The sequence below is a fragment of the Coloeus monedula genome (genome assembly GCF_965178545.1).
Source record: "Coloeus monedula genome assembly, chromosome: 16".
Taxonomy (NCBI): Eukaryota; Metazoa; Chordata; class Aves; order Passeriformes; family Corvidae; genus Coloeus; species Coloeus monedula.
The window spans coordinates 10,896,300-10,911,845 of NC_138796.1; the positions used below are offsets into that span (position 1 = coordinate 10,896,300).

Genomic DNA, 15,546 nt, shown 5'->3' on the forward strand with positions numbered 1-15,546 from the left:
AACTTCTTGAGCTTGTGTTGTAGCTGCTTTTAGAGAAGTGCAGAGCTGTCCATATGGAGAAGGCAATCATTTAGGGATCAGTCCGTCTGCCTTCCAGAACAAATGTCCATGAAAATGCTCAGTGCCCCAAGTGCAGGGATGTTAGTGTTTGTTACGCTGCTTTTGAAGTAAGTGTTCCCTTACACAAAATTTACAAGGGTTAGACACTTAAATGCTGGTTTTGTTTTCTTGTTTCTGCTGTGTGAAATTGACTTCTTACCATGTTTGCAGCTCTTTAATTTAAAACTGTGCAAATATACCTAGAGATGGAATGTGAACCTCTATTAAAGCAGCAGTGTTAATTTTGCAGCATTTACCCAATTCTGTAGGCAGTAATCCACTTGAATTTGGTGAGGCTTTTGGGAAGACTGCGTATGTATTGCCAAGATTTATCCCCCTGTGTTTGCACAAACTTTTAATATGTTCTATTTTAAATCTAATTTGTGAATTTGGACTGTTTTATTATGATATTTCACAAAATTTTGTGAGAGTAATTGAGGAAAAATATTTGGAAATAATGCTAAACTATTTCTAAATTTAGATTAATGAAAATCATATAGCTCTGAAGTTAGAAAGTGTGGGTATTTCTTGTATTGGTCTTTCACACCATTAGACTCAGCCAGTGTATTGTACACAGTATATTGTATACAAAGTATTTTCCAAAAACACCATGTCCCTTTTTATATTTTAAACATGTGCTAATGGTTAGAGCTGGAATTTTTCACCATTGTGAATTTCACTTGCATTTGAGGATTTCGAATCTGTTTTTGCTGCTGTTCCAGTAAATCTCCTGAATGATAACACTGAAATAACCCTTACACAAGGATGGAACTGCAACCTCATTTCCAGTAACCGTGACAAACATCACTGTAATATTTACAGGGGGAAAATGTGAGGGTGAAATGCAGAGATGCATTAAAACATCAAACATTGGGGGAAAATGTGAGGGTGAAATGCAGAGATGCATTAAAACATCAAACATTGGGGGAAAAAAAAGGCAGTTGAAGCTGCTTAATTGCTTTGCTTAGAAAAAGTAATGTAATGTCTGAGGAAGTAATCTCTAAATAAGTTAGAATGTGAGATCTTTCACAGGAGGAAAAAACCCAGGCATAGACCTATTGGGGAATTCAATGATGAGACTGTCAAGAGCAGTAAAGCTGATGTGTTGTTAAATGTCTTTGGGAGAGATTTCTCGATGTTCTGTGTCTTAATGTAGTGAAAAGCAAACTTCAGTGAGTGGACACTTGGCATTATCCTATTTGAACCCAAAAGTTTGCTCTGGTGTAGGAGTGGGGGGTCTGTCAAAACGTGTGACTTTGCCTTACTCTGAAGTGTATTCAGTGTAGAAACGAACATGGCTGTAAAGGATGGAGCACGGAAGAGGCCATCCCTCTGTGGTACTTAGCTGGTACATTCACTTGTGCAAAACCAAATAAGTTGTGGCAGCTGGAGCAGGATGGTGGAAAGCAAAAAGTAGGAGAGCAATGGAGTGAGGGAGAAGGCACAGTAGTGTGCAGTGGAGGAAGGTATTGGTGGGCTGTGGTGTGGGCAGGGAGGCAAGAATTGCTCTGAGGCCAGCTGGGTCTGACACCTGTGAGAGGGGAATGGGAGGTGGAGAAACAGGCTCAAAGGCTTTGAAATGGGGGATGTTGAAAGGAGGATGGAGCAGCAGGGATGCGCAGATGGAGCCAACTTCTACAGAGCTTTTTTGTGATATTTGGCTGTGGTCTGGAGCTTTGAGGGCTGCTTTTAGCGTGTAAGCTGCTGCTCCACATTCACTCCCCTGAGCCCCACGGCAGGGATTTCTGGTTGACAGCCCCTGCGTCAAGGGAAAGGAGAACACTCTGGGGTTTCCCGGGCTACCAACCTTTCGCTGGGGATGTTACTGCGGGGAGAGCGCTCGAGTTTGCCACTCTTGTGCCCCAAACCCGGTGTTCTCGCCGTTCCCCCAGATCTGACACCCCCTCCCCCGATTGCCTGCGTCTGACTCATTCGCTGGTGCTTGTGCAAGCAGAACGGGGCGGGGGGGTGGGGTGGGGGAGAAGCCTTCAAAGTATCCGCGGCTGGTCTCGTTTAGACAAGGCGGCCGTGAGCTTCGCCCCTGCAAGGGCGGCGGTGCCGGGGGCGGCGGAGCGGGCCGGGCGCAGCGCCGCGCAGGCGGCCCCGGGTGGAGCCCGCCGCACCTCCAGGAGCCCGTGCCGCCAGTCCCCGCCGCTTCCGAGGAGCCGAGAGCAGCGCGGGGGCTCCGTGCCTGCCGTCCTGGGGAACTGCTGCGGCAATATCGCAATTTAAAAAAAGGGAAGAGAGAGAGAGAAAAAAAATGAAGACGCTTAAATGCCTCCTGCCAAAAGTAAAGAGCGAATTTCAGTTGCAATGGCTCTGCTAAAACTTGATCATGCGGGATTTCAAGCGATAAAGAGCTGCCGGGCTGCTATTTACTGCGGTGGGAACAAGTTGCAAGATGAAATCCAGGCGTTAAGGGACCTATTTTCCACTTCATTGTTTGCAAAGGAATCTACTGAAATGACTTTGAGGATCTTTAAACTGGAACTATGTGGAGGGAGAATGCAGTAAGTATCGCCTTTCTGGGGAGCCCGGATCGCGCCCAGCGCTGGGGCAGGGGCGCGGAGCTCTCGGCGGTGCCGGCTCCCACCGACCGGGGCTGCGCTCCGAGTTCCCCGCCAGCACCGAGGGCCAGTTAGGGAATGCCGGCTGCTTTGCCTGGCGCGCCAGCGTCCTACATAGAGCAGGGGTTGCTTGAAGAGCTGTCTTCATGCATATTTACTGGGAACTGTGAATGAAAAAATCAGCAATCGAGCATTCCGTGGCGGGCTCTGCTAGAGTGTCGCTCTGGGTTTGTTTATGGTAAATTGGGAATGAAGCTGTTCTGTTTCAGGAGTGAAAAGAGCTTTAGCTGCGCTCCCAGGTTATGCTTGTTTTGAACCTGCCAAGAAAACTCCTGCCCTTGATCATGTTAATTAGTTTGCTTCTAGCTGCTCTTTCCAGGTTGGATGTCTCTTCCCTTAGAGCTCCAAGCCGTCCATTTCAATTGGAAGCAAACGGGCAGTTGGGAGCCTAGGATTTTCCTGACCTGGATGAGATGAGGGACGTATCCCGGACAGCTCACGGCGCTGCTTTCAGCAAAGAGCTGAAATCTGTTTCTGAGTGAAGGGGGGGAACTTTTGAGTGTAGTCACTTTATTTCCGTTCGCATACCACATGCGATTGAAGTACATTTCTTTTTGAAATCTGCAACCTGACTAACGGCTTCTCCTCGTCTCCTCCCCCCGCTGTCCCGTCCCGTCCCCCGCCCCGTGTCCAGCCCCCCCTTGCCTGTCTCCCTGTCCGCGTAGCTGCCCTCCCGGGATGCGATGTCGCTCGCAGGCTGCGGCGGGGATCACGCGTGCGGCCAGCGGCGCGGAGGCCGCCCCTGAGCCCGGGCAGCGAGGAGCGCGACATGCCCGCGGTCGCGACATGTCCTGCAGCGACACCGACAGCAGCACCGGCACCTCCGGCAGCCGCCGCCGCTCCGTCTCCTGAGGCGCTGGGTACGTGCGGCCCCGCGCCCGCAGGGGGGCGCCCTCGCGCCGCGGCCGGGCCGGCGGGGCGCGCTCCCGGGGCGCCGCTGAGCGCGGCTCCGAGCCGTGCCCGCGGCGGGCCCCGGACGGGGCTCGGGGGGCCGTGAGCCTTCCTCGGGCCCGGGGGACAGCTGGGGCATTTGGGTCTGCTGCTCCACCGCGCTCCGTGCCGCCGCTGCTGTGACGGCGGTCGGTGGGAGCCTGCCCTGCAGTGCAGTCGGGTGGCACGGGGGCACCGATGTGCAGTTAAATGCGCTGTCGGGTGCTCGTCTCCTTGTGTGCCCCGAAAGCAGGTGGTGATGCTGCAAGCCCGTGTCTGGCTGTGTGTTTCAGCTGCAGACGGCTCTGACTGAGGATGGAGATAGGGCTGGCAGGATGAGAGGGGAGATCTGAAAAATGCCACCCTGATTGGACAGCCCCGCTTGTGTGTTCTGCGTGACGCTTTGCAACAAGCTTGGCTTTATGTGGCACAGGGACTCCCTTGCAGCTAGCAGAGAGCCAGTCATGGGGGTGGAAATCCCTCGGGGCACAGAAACGGGGAGATCTTGCAGAGTCAGACCTGCTCTCTTTCTCCCTCCTTCAGATAGTTCAGATCCCTTCTGTGGCTCATCTTTCTCCCCATCCTACTCCGTCTATATTCAGCCCCCTACAGAGATTCAGTGAAGATATGAGGTAACCAATGCAGTGATGCTCATTTATGGAACATGCTCCCCTTCAACACTAGGGACAACTTTGTGTCCGAGATCAGCAGTTCTGAGCCGCTCAAGTTCTGAATGCTGCATGAGAGGATGGAAAAGAATTAAGATGGAATATCTTGCTTTTGAATCTGTTCCAGAAATGCAGTAGGATTCCTTGAGCAGCAGCTGCCTAGGAGAGATCTTCAGAAATAAAACAGCATGGGTTTGGGATGCTATGAGATGTAAGGAGTATGTGGACTGGGGTTTCCAGCAGACCTCTGGCTCACTTATCTCATTTTGAGCTAAAATACCTCTCCCTCTTAGACCGTGACTCAAGTTTAAATAGATGTCCAGGATGAAGGCAAATAGGTTTGCTTTACCTGTTTTAGCACAGCAAGGTTAAAGAGAAGGATGATAATGTCTTTTTTTTAAAAATGATGTCAGTCATTTTAATTTTGTTGGCTATCCAGGAAGACTGTTAATTGGTCTTTTCTCTGAACTTCTGCATTTTTTGCTTTGCCTGTGGGAGACCCAGCTTGTAATATTGTCATTATCAAGCCAAGTTTTTGATGGGATATAAGAGGCTTGATTTGGATCTAAGGTGAAGAATGCATTATAAAAAGCTGCTAAAGTTTGCATTATGCCCCGAAGCTTTCTTAAAACCTTCATTGAAGATATACAGTATATATTTTTTTCTCTATGTTCTTCTTATACAATGTGATCACTTTTACAGGGGATAAAGCTGGCAAAGATGAGGAAAATTGGCTGTGCTCTCCTGGTACTCCAAGCTCTTCTGGCGCCTTTGGATCTTGTTCGTGGAGCAGAGAAAAATTATCCCATCCTGAACATTGCAGTGATTCTGGGAAGGACCAAGTATATAACAGAGAGAGATATCAGAGCTCTCTGGACCAGGGAAATGTCAGCAGACCTGACTGTTGATATCAATGTAGTGACCCTTCTTGTGAACCAGACTGATCCTAAGAGCATCATAACACATGTTTGTGACTTGATGTCAGGCACCAAGATCCATGGAGTGGTTTTTGGAGATGACACTGATCAGGAGGCAGTAGCTCAGATTTTGGATTTTATTTCATCTCAGACTTCTATTCCAATTCTTGGAATTCATGGCGGGGCCTCCATGATAATGGCAGATAAGGTAGGAAAATGTATTCAGAGCTGTTGCTGTTCTAATGTACTTCATTGTGTTGGTCTCTCTCATGAATAATCACTACAAGCAGTTCAAGGCAGATGCTCTTAATTGTCTCTCTGTACTTAAAAAAATATGCATAATGGTGTCTTTAATGGCTCATCAAATATTCAGAAATATTTTGGGGTTCATGCCTAACATGTTCTAACACTAAAATCTCACTAATGAGATTTTACTATCCAGCACATTGAATGATGATGAGTTAAAAAAATTTAATAGCTAATATGAAAAATGGAAAAACAAGCTCATAATAGTAGGCTCATAAATGATTTTGAGGATAAGATGTAAAATTATAAGCAGATGTTATGTGGTGCTTATAAGAAATAGCAAGCAATAGACTTGAATGTATTTGAGGACAGCAGTAATAATAGGTCAATAATAAGCCAGACTTTAGTGATCTACTAGTCTCTGAATTAAGTAGTTTTGCATACTTGGACCAACTGCATTCCATAGATTTATTGAATTATATTTTTGCTAACTGGATACTTCTACTTTCCTACTATAGTTCATGAAAATCCAGTAAGGGGTTGTCTGAAATATGGAGATAATGACAAATGGTTTTGTTGGAAAACATATCTTTATGTAATCTGTTGTGAGACTGGAAGAGCAAAAGTGACTCACGTCTCAAGTTCCTTAACGTTGTAACAATTTTTAAGAACTCCTTGCTGGCACTGCAGCACTGATGTTGTGAGCTGACTGCTGCTGTTTCTGAAACAGGCACTGAGTGTAGGGCTGAGCTCTGGTGGGGACTCTGCCTCGCCAGAAAGTCAGAGGAGCTCCCGCTGTGGTGTAAGAGAGGAGAGCTCAAAGAGGGAGTGCAGATGTGAAAAATCACTGGTTTGCCAGCACATGAGGATTTTTAATGTTAATTGTAAGTTACTTCCTGATATTTCCATACTGTAGGGTTTCTTATTCATTGACTATTATTATTTCTTATGAGCGACTTCTGAATAGTAAAGGATTCTCTGAACACATCTGAAAAGGAAGTGGTCCAGATGTATTATTTTGTGAAGTAAGGGGGGAAAAGAACCAGGAAAGTGACAATGATTAGTTATGACTGAGGAATCAGCTTTGAACTTCTGAAACTTTTTACCTCTGGAAAAGACTTTTTTTCTGTTGGGATAATAGGTCTGTTTCTCTTGGTATCTTGAATGATCTTGCTTTACAACTTATCATACAAGGGCAGGACAATAAGTGTTGAATTATGGCAGAGATCCTATAAAAATGGCTCTGAAATCTTGATTGATACAGAAAGATCATTACAGTCAGTGGTGCTGTCTTCAATGCAATTGCAGTGACCAAGTTACAGAGGCAGTTATTTCATGTGCTTTTAAATTACAGTGCAGATTTACTTGTTTTTTAAAGATGGGTTTATATGTATTCAGTGCTTCTCTTTGATACATATTTCATGTAACTGTCTCTGCTAGTGTAAGAACACCTGAAGATCCCAGCCAGGGCTAAGTGATGAAGCACTGGAAGAAATCCTTACAGAATCACCTTCACTCATGGTAGCAGATGCAGGCTGTTACTGATACAGATCTATTCTTACTTTTATATAAGAGCCTCTAGAAAATGAAACAGGTTTTTTTTTTGTCTCAGTAATTTACTCCTATTTTCATTGCATGCTAATATTATCATTATTATATCACTGTCTTTGATTTTAGGGGTTATCAGGGTTTTATTAGCAAACTTTTCTGTTGAAATTTAGCTTCTAAGGTTTCCATTTGGGAAATCAAAATCGTCTTTTGTGTGTTAAAACAATCTAACAGCAGTCTTCAGTAGCTTGAATTGGCTGAAGGAATTGTTTGTTCATGTAACTAGTATTGCCTTAACTTTTAACCTGACCTTTGCAATGTGCAATGTCTTGCAATGGGGTTTGGAACATCACAGTAATGAGACTTGCATGTGTCACTCAATTAACCGTTCATTTAGGAATTAATTCCTGGGAGATGAAGTTGAAATTCACAGTGCTGTCATAAAAGCAGGGGAGATGAAGTCTGAGGGAGAAGGATTGCAAATATGAAATCTTTCAAGTCACTGTCAGGATTTTAGCTGGCACACATAGGTGTTGGCTGAATTGTGAAGATTATTAAGTAAGTCTCCTGTTTTGTCTCATGCATTGAGATGCCTGGCTATGTAAAAGATGCCCTGCTCCCACTCCTGCTTGTGGACGTAGTGCTCTGGCACTCTAATAAGGCCATTTCATTTATGTCCTTATTGTGTGAGTTCTGTGCCAGGTGGTTATGTGGTGCTGAACTGAACTAAACTCAGGGCACAGGAATGAGAATTCATCTATAATAATGCTCTATACTGCTGAAGACTTCACTGAATGAGTCAGAGGAGATAAGCTACCACATTCTCTGTGGCTAATAAATACCATGCCAATGTGAATCTTGACTAAAGAGCCCTATCTGTAAAAAAAAAAAAAGTTGTTCTATATTTCCAAAGATGAGATAGGCCCACATTTGAAGTTTGCAGTGATTAATGCAGGACATAAAGCTTTTGAAGCACCGAGTCCCTGTCTGAACATCTGGGGTGAGTGGTGTGTTGTCTAGACTGCCTCCTTCGCTGGCCCAGCTCAGCTTCAGTTTGCTCAGAGTTTCCCTGCACCATCTGAGGAGAGATGTTGCATGATTCAGACAATGAAAATAGACAGGCATGTGAAGCCAATCAAACTGGAATGTTTTCTGAACCTCTGTGATCTATTTTCACCTGACATCAGCTGTCAAAATCCTACCAACAAACCAATGGGACACTTTGGGGTATATGGCACTTATCTGATCCTAACTGTGCTACAGAGATACCCTTTGGACAGTTCCACATGCTCTGCTCCAGTTGATTTTTATCACCTGCTCTTGGCAGGAACTCTCCTGCCAGTGAACTGCTCCTTGGCTTTGGTCCCCAATTCTGCCACACACTTCAAACATATTCAGATGTGGCATAGTCTACTGAAACAAGATGAGAGCTCTCTGGGGCATCTGTGCCAGCCTGCTGTGCATCAGCATCCCTTGGAGGATGCTGAAAACAGACTGACTGTTTATTCATCTTGTATCTCTTGACATTTGAGACATCTCAACACAAATATTACTTAGGAACTGTTTTCTGACTTGAGCATTTGATTTCAAACATAGTTACCTTTGTTTCACCACATGCTATGATTATAATGATAGTAATTGTGATACTTTTTTTAAAAAACAGAACATCATGGTTAGTTCTGTGTGAAGGCTTCTTCACATGTGGGGAAAAACACCCCTACGTATTGTAAGTACATCCAGGAATATTTAGTGTCTCTGAACCAGACTACTTTTGCCTATTGCAAACCTAAATCTTCCCTGAAGTCTTTCTGAAAGACATAATTTGAGGCATTTTATTGTTGTGGAAGCACTCAGTTATAACACATAGTCAAGAAATGTTAAAGGTGAGGGTAATTTTCCAGTGGGCTATCACAAAGTGTTACTTCTTGAAACAGATCTGGGAGTGTTATGCAAAGTGACTAACTGCTTTTCTAAAAGGTAAGTATTATTGCATAATGATTCTATGAGAGCTGTGGAGGTTAGACAGGGTTGCTGGAGGTTGTCTAACCCAGCCCTAGCTCTGTGATGAGAGAATATCAAAATCTGATCTTTCAGTCAAGTTTTGAATATCTCCCTGGAAGTAGATACCACAGCCTCTCTGGGCAACCTGTTTCAGTAATTAACCTCTCTCACCATGCAAATATTTTCATTTTATCTCATTAGAATTTCCCTTGATACCACAGGCTCTTGTTCTTTTGCTGTGAATCTGAGTCCAACTCTGTCTCAGTGCAGTTGTAGGCTGCAATTATACCTGTCCTTACCTGTCGCTTTCCTGGGGAAAGAGTTCCTTCAGCCCTTACTTGCACTTGCAGTCCTTTGGACTCGCTTGGATATATTGGTGTTTTGTATGGGGAGACCCCAAACAGGACAGGGGACTGCAGATAGGGCCTCGTGAGTCCTGAGAGAGGAACAGTCCCTCCCTGGAGCAGCTGCTGTGCTGCTGCTGCCGCAGCCTCGTTAGGCTGTGCCACCGAAAGGGAGCACTGCTGACTCATGTTCAGCCCATCCCATGGGTCCCCCATGCCCTGTAGCTCTGCCGGGATAGTTCATAAATAAGGCATGTAATTTCTAATAAGCACCGAGTAAAACTGTACTTTGAAATCTTTCCTTCTTTTGGTGGTGATTTTTTAGGTACTTTACTGAAATATTTGCAGATGTGTTTGCATTACTTGTCATTTTCACCTCATTATAAGTATAGCTGGAATTGCTTTGTTTTAGCTCATCTGGGATGGAAAAAACTGTGCTGGACTTGTGCAAACCAGAGCTCTAAGCAACTCCGATCAGAGCCCACCCAGACTCCTGGCTCTGGAGCATTTATGCTCTTATCTGTACACGACTTTGTTCATGATCTTAAAGTTCCTCCACACATCCTCCAGCTTCTTTGCCAAATGTCTCCGTGCTGCAGTGATTCTCTAAAGGACCAAAAAAGTTCAAAAGTCACACTTTACTTTTGTACTATGTGTAAGTGTTCTTCAACTATTAATGACTTCAAAATTGTTTGATGGAGATGGTGGGGAGGGTGTTGTATTTGTTTTTTATTGTAGAATCTTTTCTGGAAGTCATACTATCTAGAACGTGCTCATTAATTCATATGTCTGCTATATGTCTATGTAGATTTCTGTCCTGCCTGTTTAGTTGGCTTGTAAAAGCAGTTCTGTATTTCATTAGAGAAAATTGCAAGTTTAAGTTTTTCTATAATAACAACTTTTTATCCCTGTCCTTACTGATGGCTGATGCCAACATGTGTATGGCTCTACACGTCTGAGCATGATATTCACTTTGGCTTTGTTACTGCAAAAGACTGAAAGATTAAACTGTAGGTTAATAAATACTTCCGTGCAAAAATACCAGTATTCATATAACTGGTGTTTCAGGTCTAGACACAGTAGCTTGCACTACTACATAGTCTGTTGCACACACTATTTCCAGCTTCTGACTCATTTAAAGAAGCAATTGAATTTGATTTTCTTCTCGTCTAGCTGTACGAAGGCCCCTATGGGAAGAATAACCTTCAGATATTCTAATTTTTATTTTGAGCTGCAATAAAAATGTAGCATTGACCTCCTTGCAAATCTGTGTTTATTTGTCCATATCCATGAAAGCCAATCTATATGTACTTTTTAAGAAAGTCTTGCTTGTCCATAAGATTTTTAGAACTAGAATGTAATCTGTGGTAGTATCTTTTACACACACATGCTGTGATCAGTGGTATTAAATGGTTAAAAATGTGCATGAGATTTGTCTTACTGAGGTGAATGAAGTGAGTGGATATAGTATCCCGTGTTTTTCCTCCTCAGGAGGCAGTGCTGTGTGAGGGTGAGGTGGTTTGGATAGTGCCTGCTGGTTTAGGCATCGCTATTCCTGTACTGGCGTGGCTGGGAGAAAGTAGAGCTCCAGCAGCTGCTGTATTTGCTGCTTTCAGCTGGGTCTTGGAACTCAGAGGAGCATTTTATTAATGATGTGAGCTTTGCTTTCTTGCTCTCTTTCTCCCAATCTTTTTTTCTAAAGGCTTTTTCTAGCTATTTCTGAGGTGATGATATTATTCCTCATTCTCTTGTCCACATAAGTTTATCCCCCTTAATTAGGTGAAGGAAAACATGGATGGATTTCTGGAATACTGCAAGAGTAGATTTGAACTGTCATTCTTATGGAGCTCAAGGGAGGGATATTTAGTTTAATTTTCCAAAGTAAAAGGAAGGTAGTTTTGAAAAGATTAGGAATTTCTGTAACTAATGAGCAGGTTGTAGGACATGGAAGTCTTCTAGAGTTTACTTAATTTTTCATTCAGTTTAGGTGTGGGTAAGTTCCTGTTATTTTAGTTTGCTTGAATTTACAGCTGCAGCTGAGCTGAGGGTGCAGGGTTGGTTTCTATGCACCACTCATTTAGGAGAGAAGAGTGCTTGGCTTCACTTTAGTCCTTTGCAGTAAGCTATACATTTTCATCTCAAAGGTACTGTTTTCTTTCTCTACAGACTGTTCTTACAGTTATTGAAAATAGATATCCTTAAGTGTCTTTGTTTTGAGCAACAACATCTTAAACCTGCTAGCAAGTCCCTGTTGTAGATCTCCTATGCAGTCTCTCCGAACTATTGCCTGCCTATGGGTAGTTATAACACAGCAGACTCCTGGGCTGTGAAAGTAGGACACAAGACCTTCAGCATAATTTTCTGCTTGCAGACGTTCCTGGTGGCATCTTTGGAATTTGTTTTCCCAAGAACATTCTCAAATACAAAATTAAAAAATACTCCTTTTAAACTATAAAATAATTATAGGCTGTTACAAAATACATGGGAAGTTTCTGGCAATCAGAATACATCCAGAGAATGTACCTGAAAGTATAAAATTATGCAGTGTACAGAACAGAAGGGCTTTGATATAATGTCAAACACATATTTTGTGTTTCATCTATCAATTATTTCTGAGGATGCTTAGATTATTTGAATAGACAGTTCATTAGTGTGTTTAGTCACTTATTTGAACTAGCCATTTAATTTGAAGAATTTATTTATAAGTTTTTTTTGATCTTTCTTGGAAGACTCTGGGGTAGATCTGCCTACATGGTGATGGTACAAAGGGCTTTGTATAGATGCACAGAAAAACTTAGCTGGCTGTAGCTTTTATTTTTACAAATCTGTGGTCATCTGGTTTGTGTGTACTCTTTCTCTTCCACTCTTCCCTGGAGCTATGAAGTTGTGTGGATTTTACTGAGGGAGCCCAGCCTGGATTGTCTCCACACCATCTGTCACCATATTGTTTGTTTAAATCCTTGAGATATTTTCTTCCGTACTTCACTGAAATAAATACATAAAGCTGCAGCAGCATCATTGGCTATTTATATTAGTTTTAGACTTAATGTCCTTAAGAGAAAACTCCTGTGCTTGCAATTGAGGTGCAGAAGCTGGAGGCACATTTTGTAAAACTGGATGTGGTTTAGTTCTCTGAGTGCAGAGCTCCAGTTCCTCAGTGTGTTCACCCCGCAGCCTGGGGCCCCTCTGCCTTCTCAAGGGGGACAGCCAGCTGGGGCTCTCATGGCCCTGGAGAGACAATGCTGCTCATGGGTTATGCTCTGGTCTCCCCTCTCTTTCGAGGAAAACGTTTTGTGCTCTTCAGTAAATGTGGGATGTATCTTCCTCTGTCCTGACACTTGATATTCTGGGTCAGGGAAAGTTGAAACTTGCAGGCTCTGTGAAACCAGAATTAAGGCAATAAGATTGGTTAGAAGGGGGAATGTTTTGGAGAGAAATTGAAGGGTGCAGAAGAAATGTAGTATAAAAGCTGAAAAACCAACAGGAAAATGAGTTTTGCTGATATGCAAATGTGATATTCCAAGTTGCAGGTGGAGGTTGCTTGGTGCCCAGCAGCTATAAGTTTGTGATACACAGTTAACATTGTCTCCTTTCCCTACAGCAATTTCCCCTGTACTCCATGCACATGAAGCTTAAGTGATCAAAAAGCCTCAGTGTTTGGAAAGAGGAGGAGGTTCTAGGCGTACAAGTTGTCTCTTATTTGGGGAAGAGCAAAATTCCTCTGGAGAAAGGTCTGTCCTTTCTGGGACTCAGCCACGAGGGATCCTGGGCTGAGTGGTACACAGGGTTTCCTGATCAACCTTTGTGAATGATTTAAACATCTTGAAGAAGGAACAGTTACTAGTCCAAACTTGTGACTAAGATTTTATTTGAATACAAATTCTTTTACCTTCACTTGCGGATTAAAGAAGTCATTCATAAACATATACATGTAGATGGTTTGTGTAATCTATTTCTATTCCCTTCTCTTCAACAGCTACAGAGACTGAACTAAAATTAGGAAATCTAGCAAAACGTCTGAGGTCAAACTGGTCATAAACTTCTAGAGCATGGCAAAAACTCTATTTGATTGTGCATTGGTCAATCTTGCTTAGCAAGATTAACATGTGTTTGGACAGGGGCAAGTTCAAAGCAGACATACACTTCCTTCTGGCTGTAACACACAGAAACACATCAAAGGGCTCTGGATGAGATTTGACTAAAAACACTGTAGTATTCTGCATACAGCTATAAAACAATCTCTATTTCTTTTTTATGTCATCTTTTGTTTCATATTTGGGCGTGATCAGACCTGAGAATTTGAGGTCTGGATTTTTTTTTGGTATATATGCAGATTCTTCTCCCTGCTTTCTCCTGGATTCCCTTGCTGAAGGTGGAGAAGGAAAGGTGAGATAAAAACAGGTGGTAATCTTCATGCTTTTAATATTTTTCAAGTACACTAACATATCTGCTCCTCAGGATGGAGCCTACAGGTACTGGTGCTTTGGTGTGCTGTGTTGGCTGACAGTAGTGTCATTTCCCAGTAGGATCACATACACCCATTTTGGAGTAGCTTGGATAAGGTAGATTTTTTTCAGATCGAGACTATATATCTTTATGTGTCCCTTGATTTGGGTTTTGGCTAAGCTCTCTTGGAGAGGTGCTTCCAGATGACTCCTTGATTGGTGTTTTGGGCTTCCTGTCTCCATCACAGGTTTGGGAAAGTAATTACCTTCTAGGCTTTTAAGGAAGATAAGCTGAATTGTTTCGTTGTCACAAGTTCCTTGCTGCAGCAGACTGAGAACACCAACATTGGTCTTGCTCCATGGCCTCTGCTCAGTGTTTGTGGCTGTTTATAACCTACCTTTTGTGCATCTTGCAGCAAGATACTTCTATAAGTGTGTTTCATTAAAAAGATTTTTGGGTGGAAAGCTCCTTACCTTCTCTTTTTTTTTTTTTTTTCCCTTTTCTTGACAGTGATAGTTTGTTTTTAGCATCCTAACTTTTGGTTCAAGATTTCTGTAACTATTGCTACAAAGTTTTGTCTATTTGTGCTGAGCAGTTTGCCTCTCCATGTGACTAAATTAGCAATAGGACTGCTTTGTTTTCACTGCATTGATTTTGTGTCTAGTGGAAACACACTGTGTATGTAGAACCACTATGAAAGAAGAAAGGGCAGGGATTTTATAGCCACCTTTCAGCTCAACAAAATGTGCAACACAACTGGGTATGGCAGAAAATAGAATTAAGGTAATCTGTTCTAAGTAACAAGTTGCTTTCAGGCGTTACAGAAATATATAATTACCAGAAAAATTGCATGTTATTTTTTGTATGTGAGGCTAATTAAGAGTTCTGAGTAAATTGTGTGGCACAGGCATCAGAGCTATGTGAAGTACCTAACTGGGACAAGATAAGGCTTATGAATTCATCATAAAAAAACAGATGCAAGAATTATGATAAGTGTCTGTATTCTAGTCAAGTATCATTTAGGATGGTCTGGTTTATTTTCAGCAGTCACTTTATAGGAAACAAGCTAACTCTGTCCTTTATTTTGTTTTGATCTGTTTGCCATCCTCTCCTCTCTCCTTTATCTGCATTTTAGCTACTGTTACCTGCAAAAAGGCTGACATTTCCTTTTCTGGAATCTGGGTTCCAGAGAAGGATGTTGTGGATGGCTCAGCCACTTAGCATGTGAAGCTTTATCCCCTAACTATGTAACAGCAAATTGGCACTGAAGTTGTAAAAAGAAGTACTTGCTTTCTTCACTTGCTCTTAGACTGGATTTTCCTTACCCAGTCCATTGTCTGTCAACCTCCTTCACCCAAAAAAAAAATTGTAATTGGAGCAAGTAAAAATTCTCTGGGGTCCCAAGAACTAAGCAAAAACTATGAATCTAAGCCAAATCTATTCCTATTTAATAGGCATATTTAATAGAGGAAAGGAATATAAACTGAACCAGGTGAGCTAGGGCAATGCTGGTGGGGAGCTGAGGTGGTGATAAACCAGAAATAAAAATTACTGATGGAGGTGACCTGTTGTGAAGAAAACAGTATGAGAAAATCAGAATTACTCAAAATTCTGAACAGTTTCCATCTCTGTCTCTTCAGGCTTCCTGCCCTTGGGATTTTGTGCAATCCTTTTCAGTCCTAAGTCATTCCTTCTGCATTCATTGACTACTTTACATACT

The 15,546-nt window shown here is 42.9% G+C and overlaps 1 protein-coding gene across 1 annotated transcript in view; it reads left to right on the forward strand.

Moving 5' to 3' along the window:
• Window positions 1–2,591: 2,591 nt before the first annotated feature.
• GRIN2A (glutamate ionotropic receptor NMDA type subunit 2A) overlaps window positions 2,592–15,546 on the forward strand; it is a gene marked incomplete at both ends in the record, with an annotated part of 157,025 nt that continues 144,070 nt past the window's right edge. The window contains 2 exons of the mRNA XM_082292494.1: window positions 2,592–2,609; window positions 5,027–5,449. Coding sequence (XP_082148620.1) covers window positions 2,592–2,609; window positions 5,027–5,449 — 441 coding nt within the window. The remainder of the gene's footprint in view (window positions 2,610–5,026; window positions 5,450–15,546) is intronic.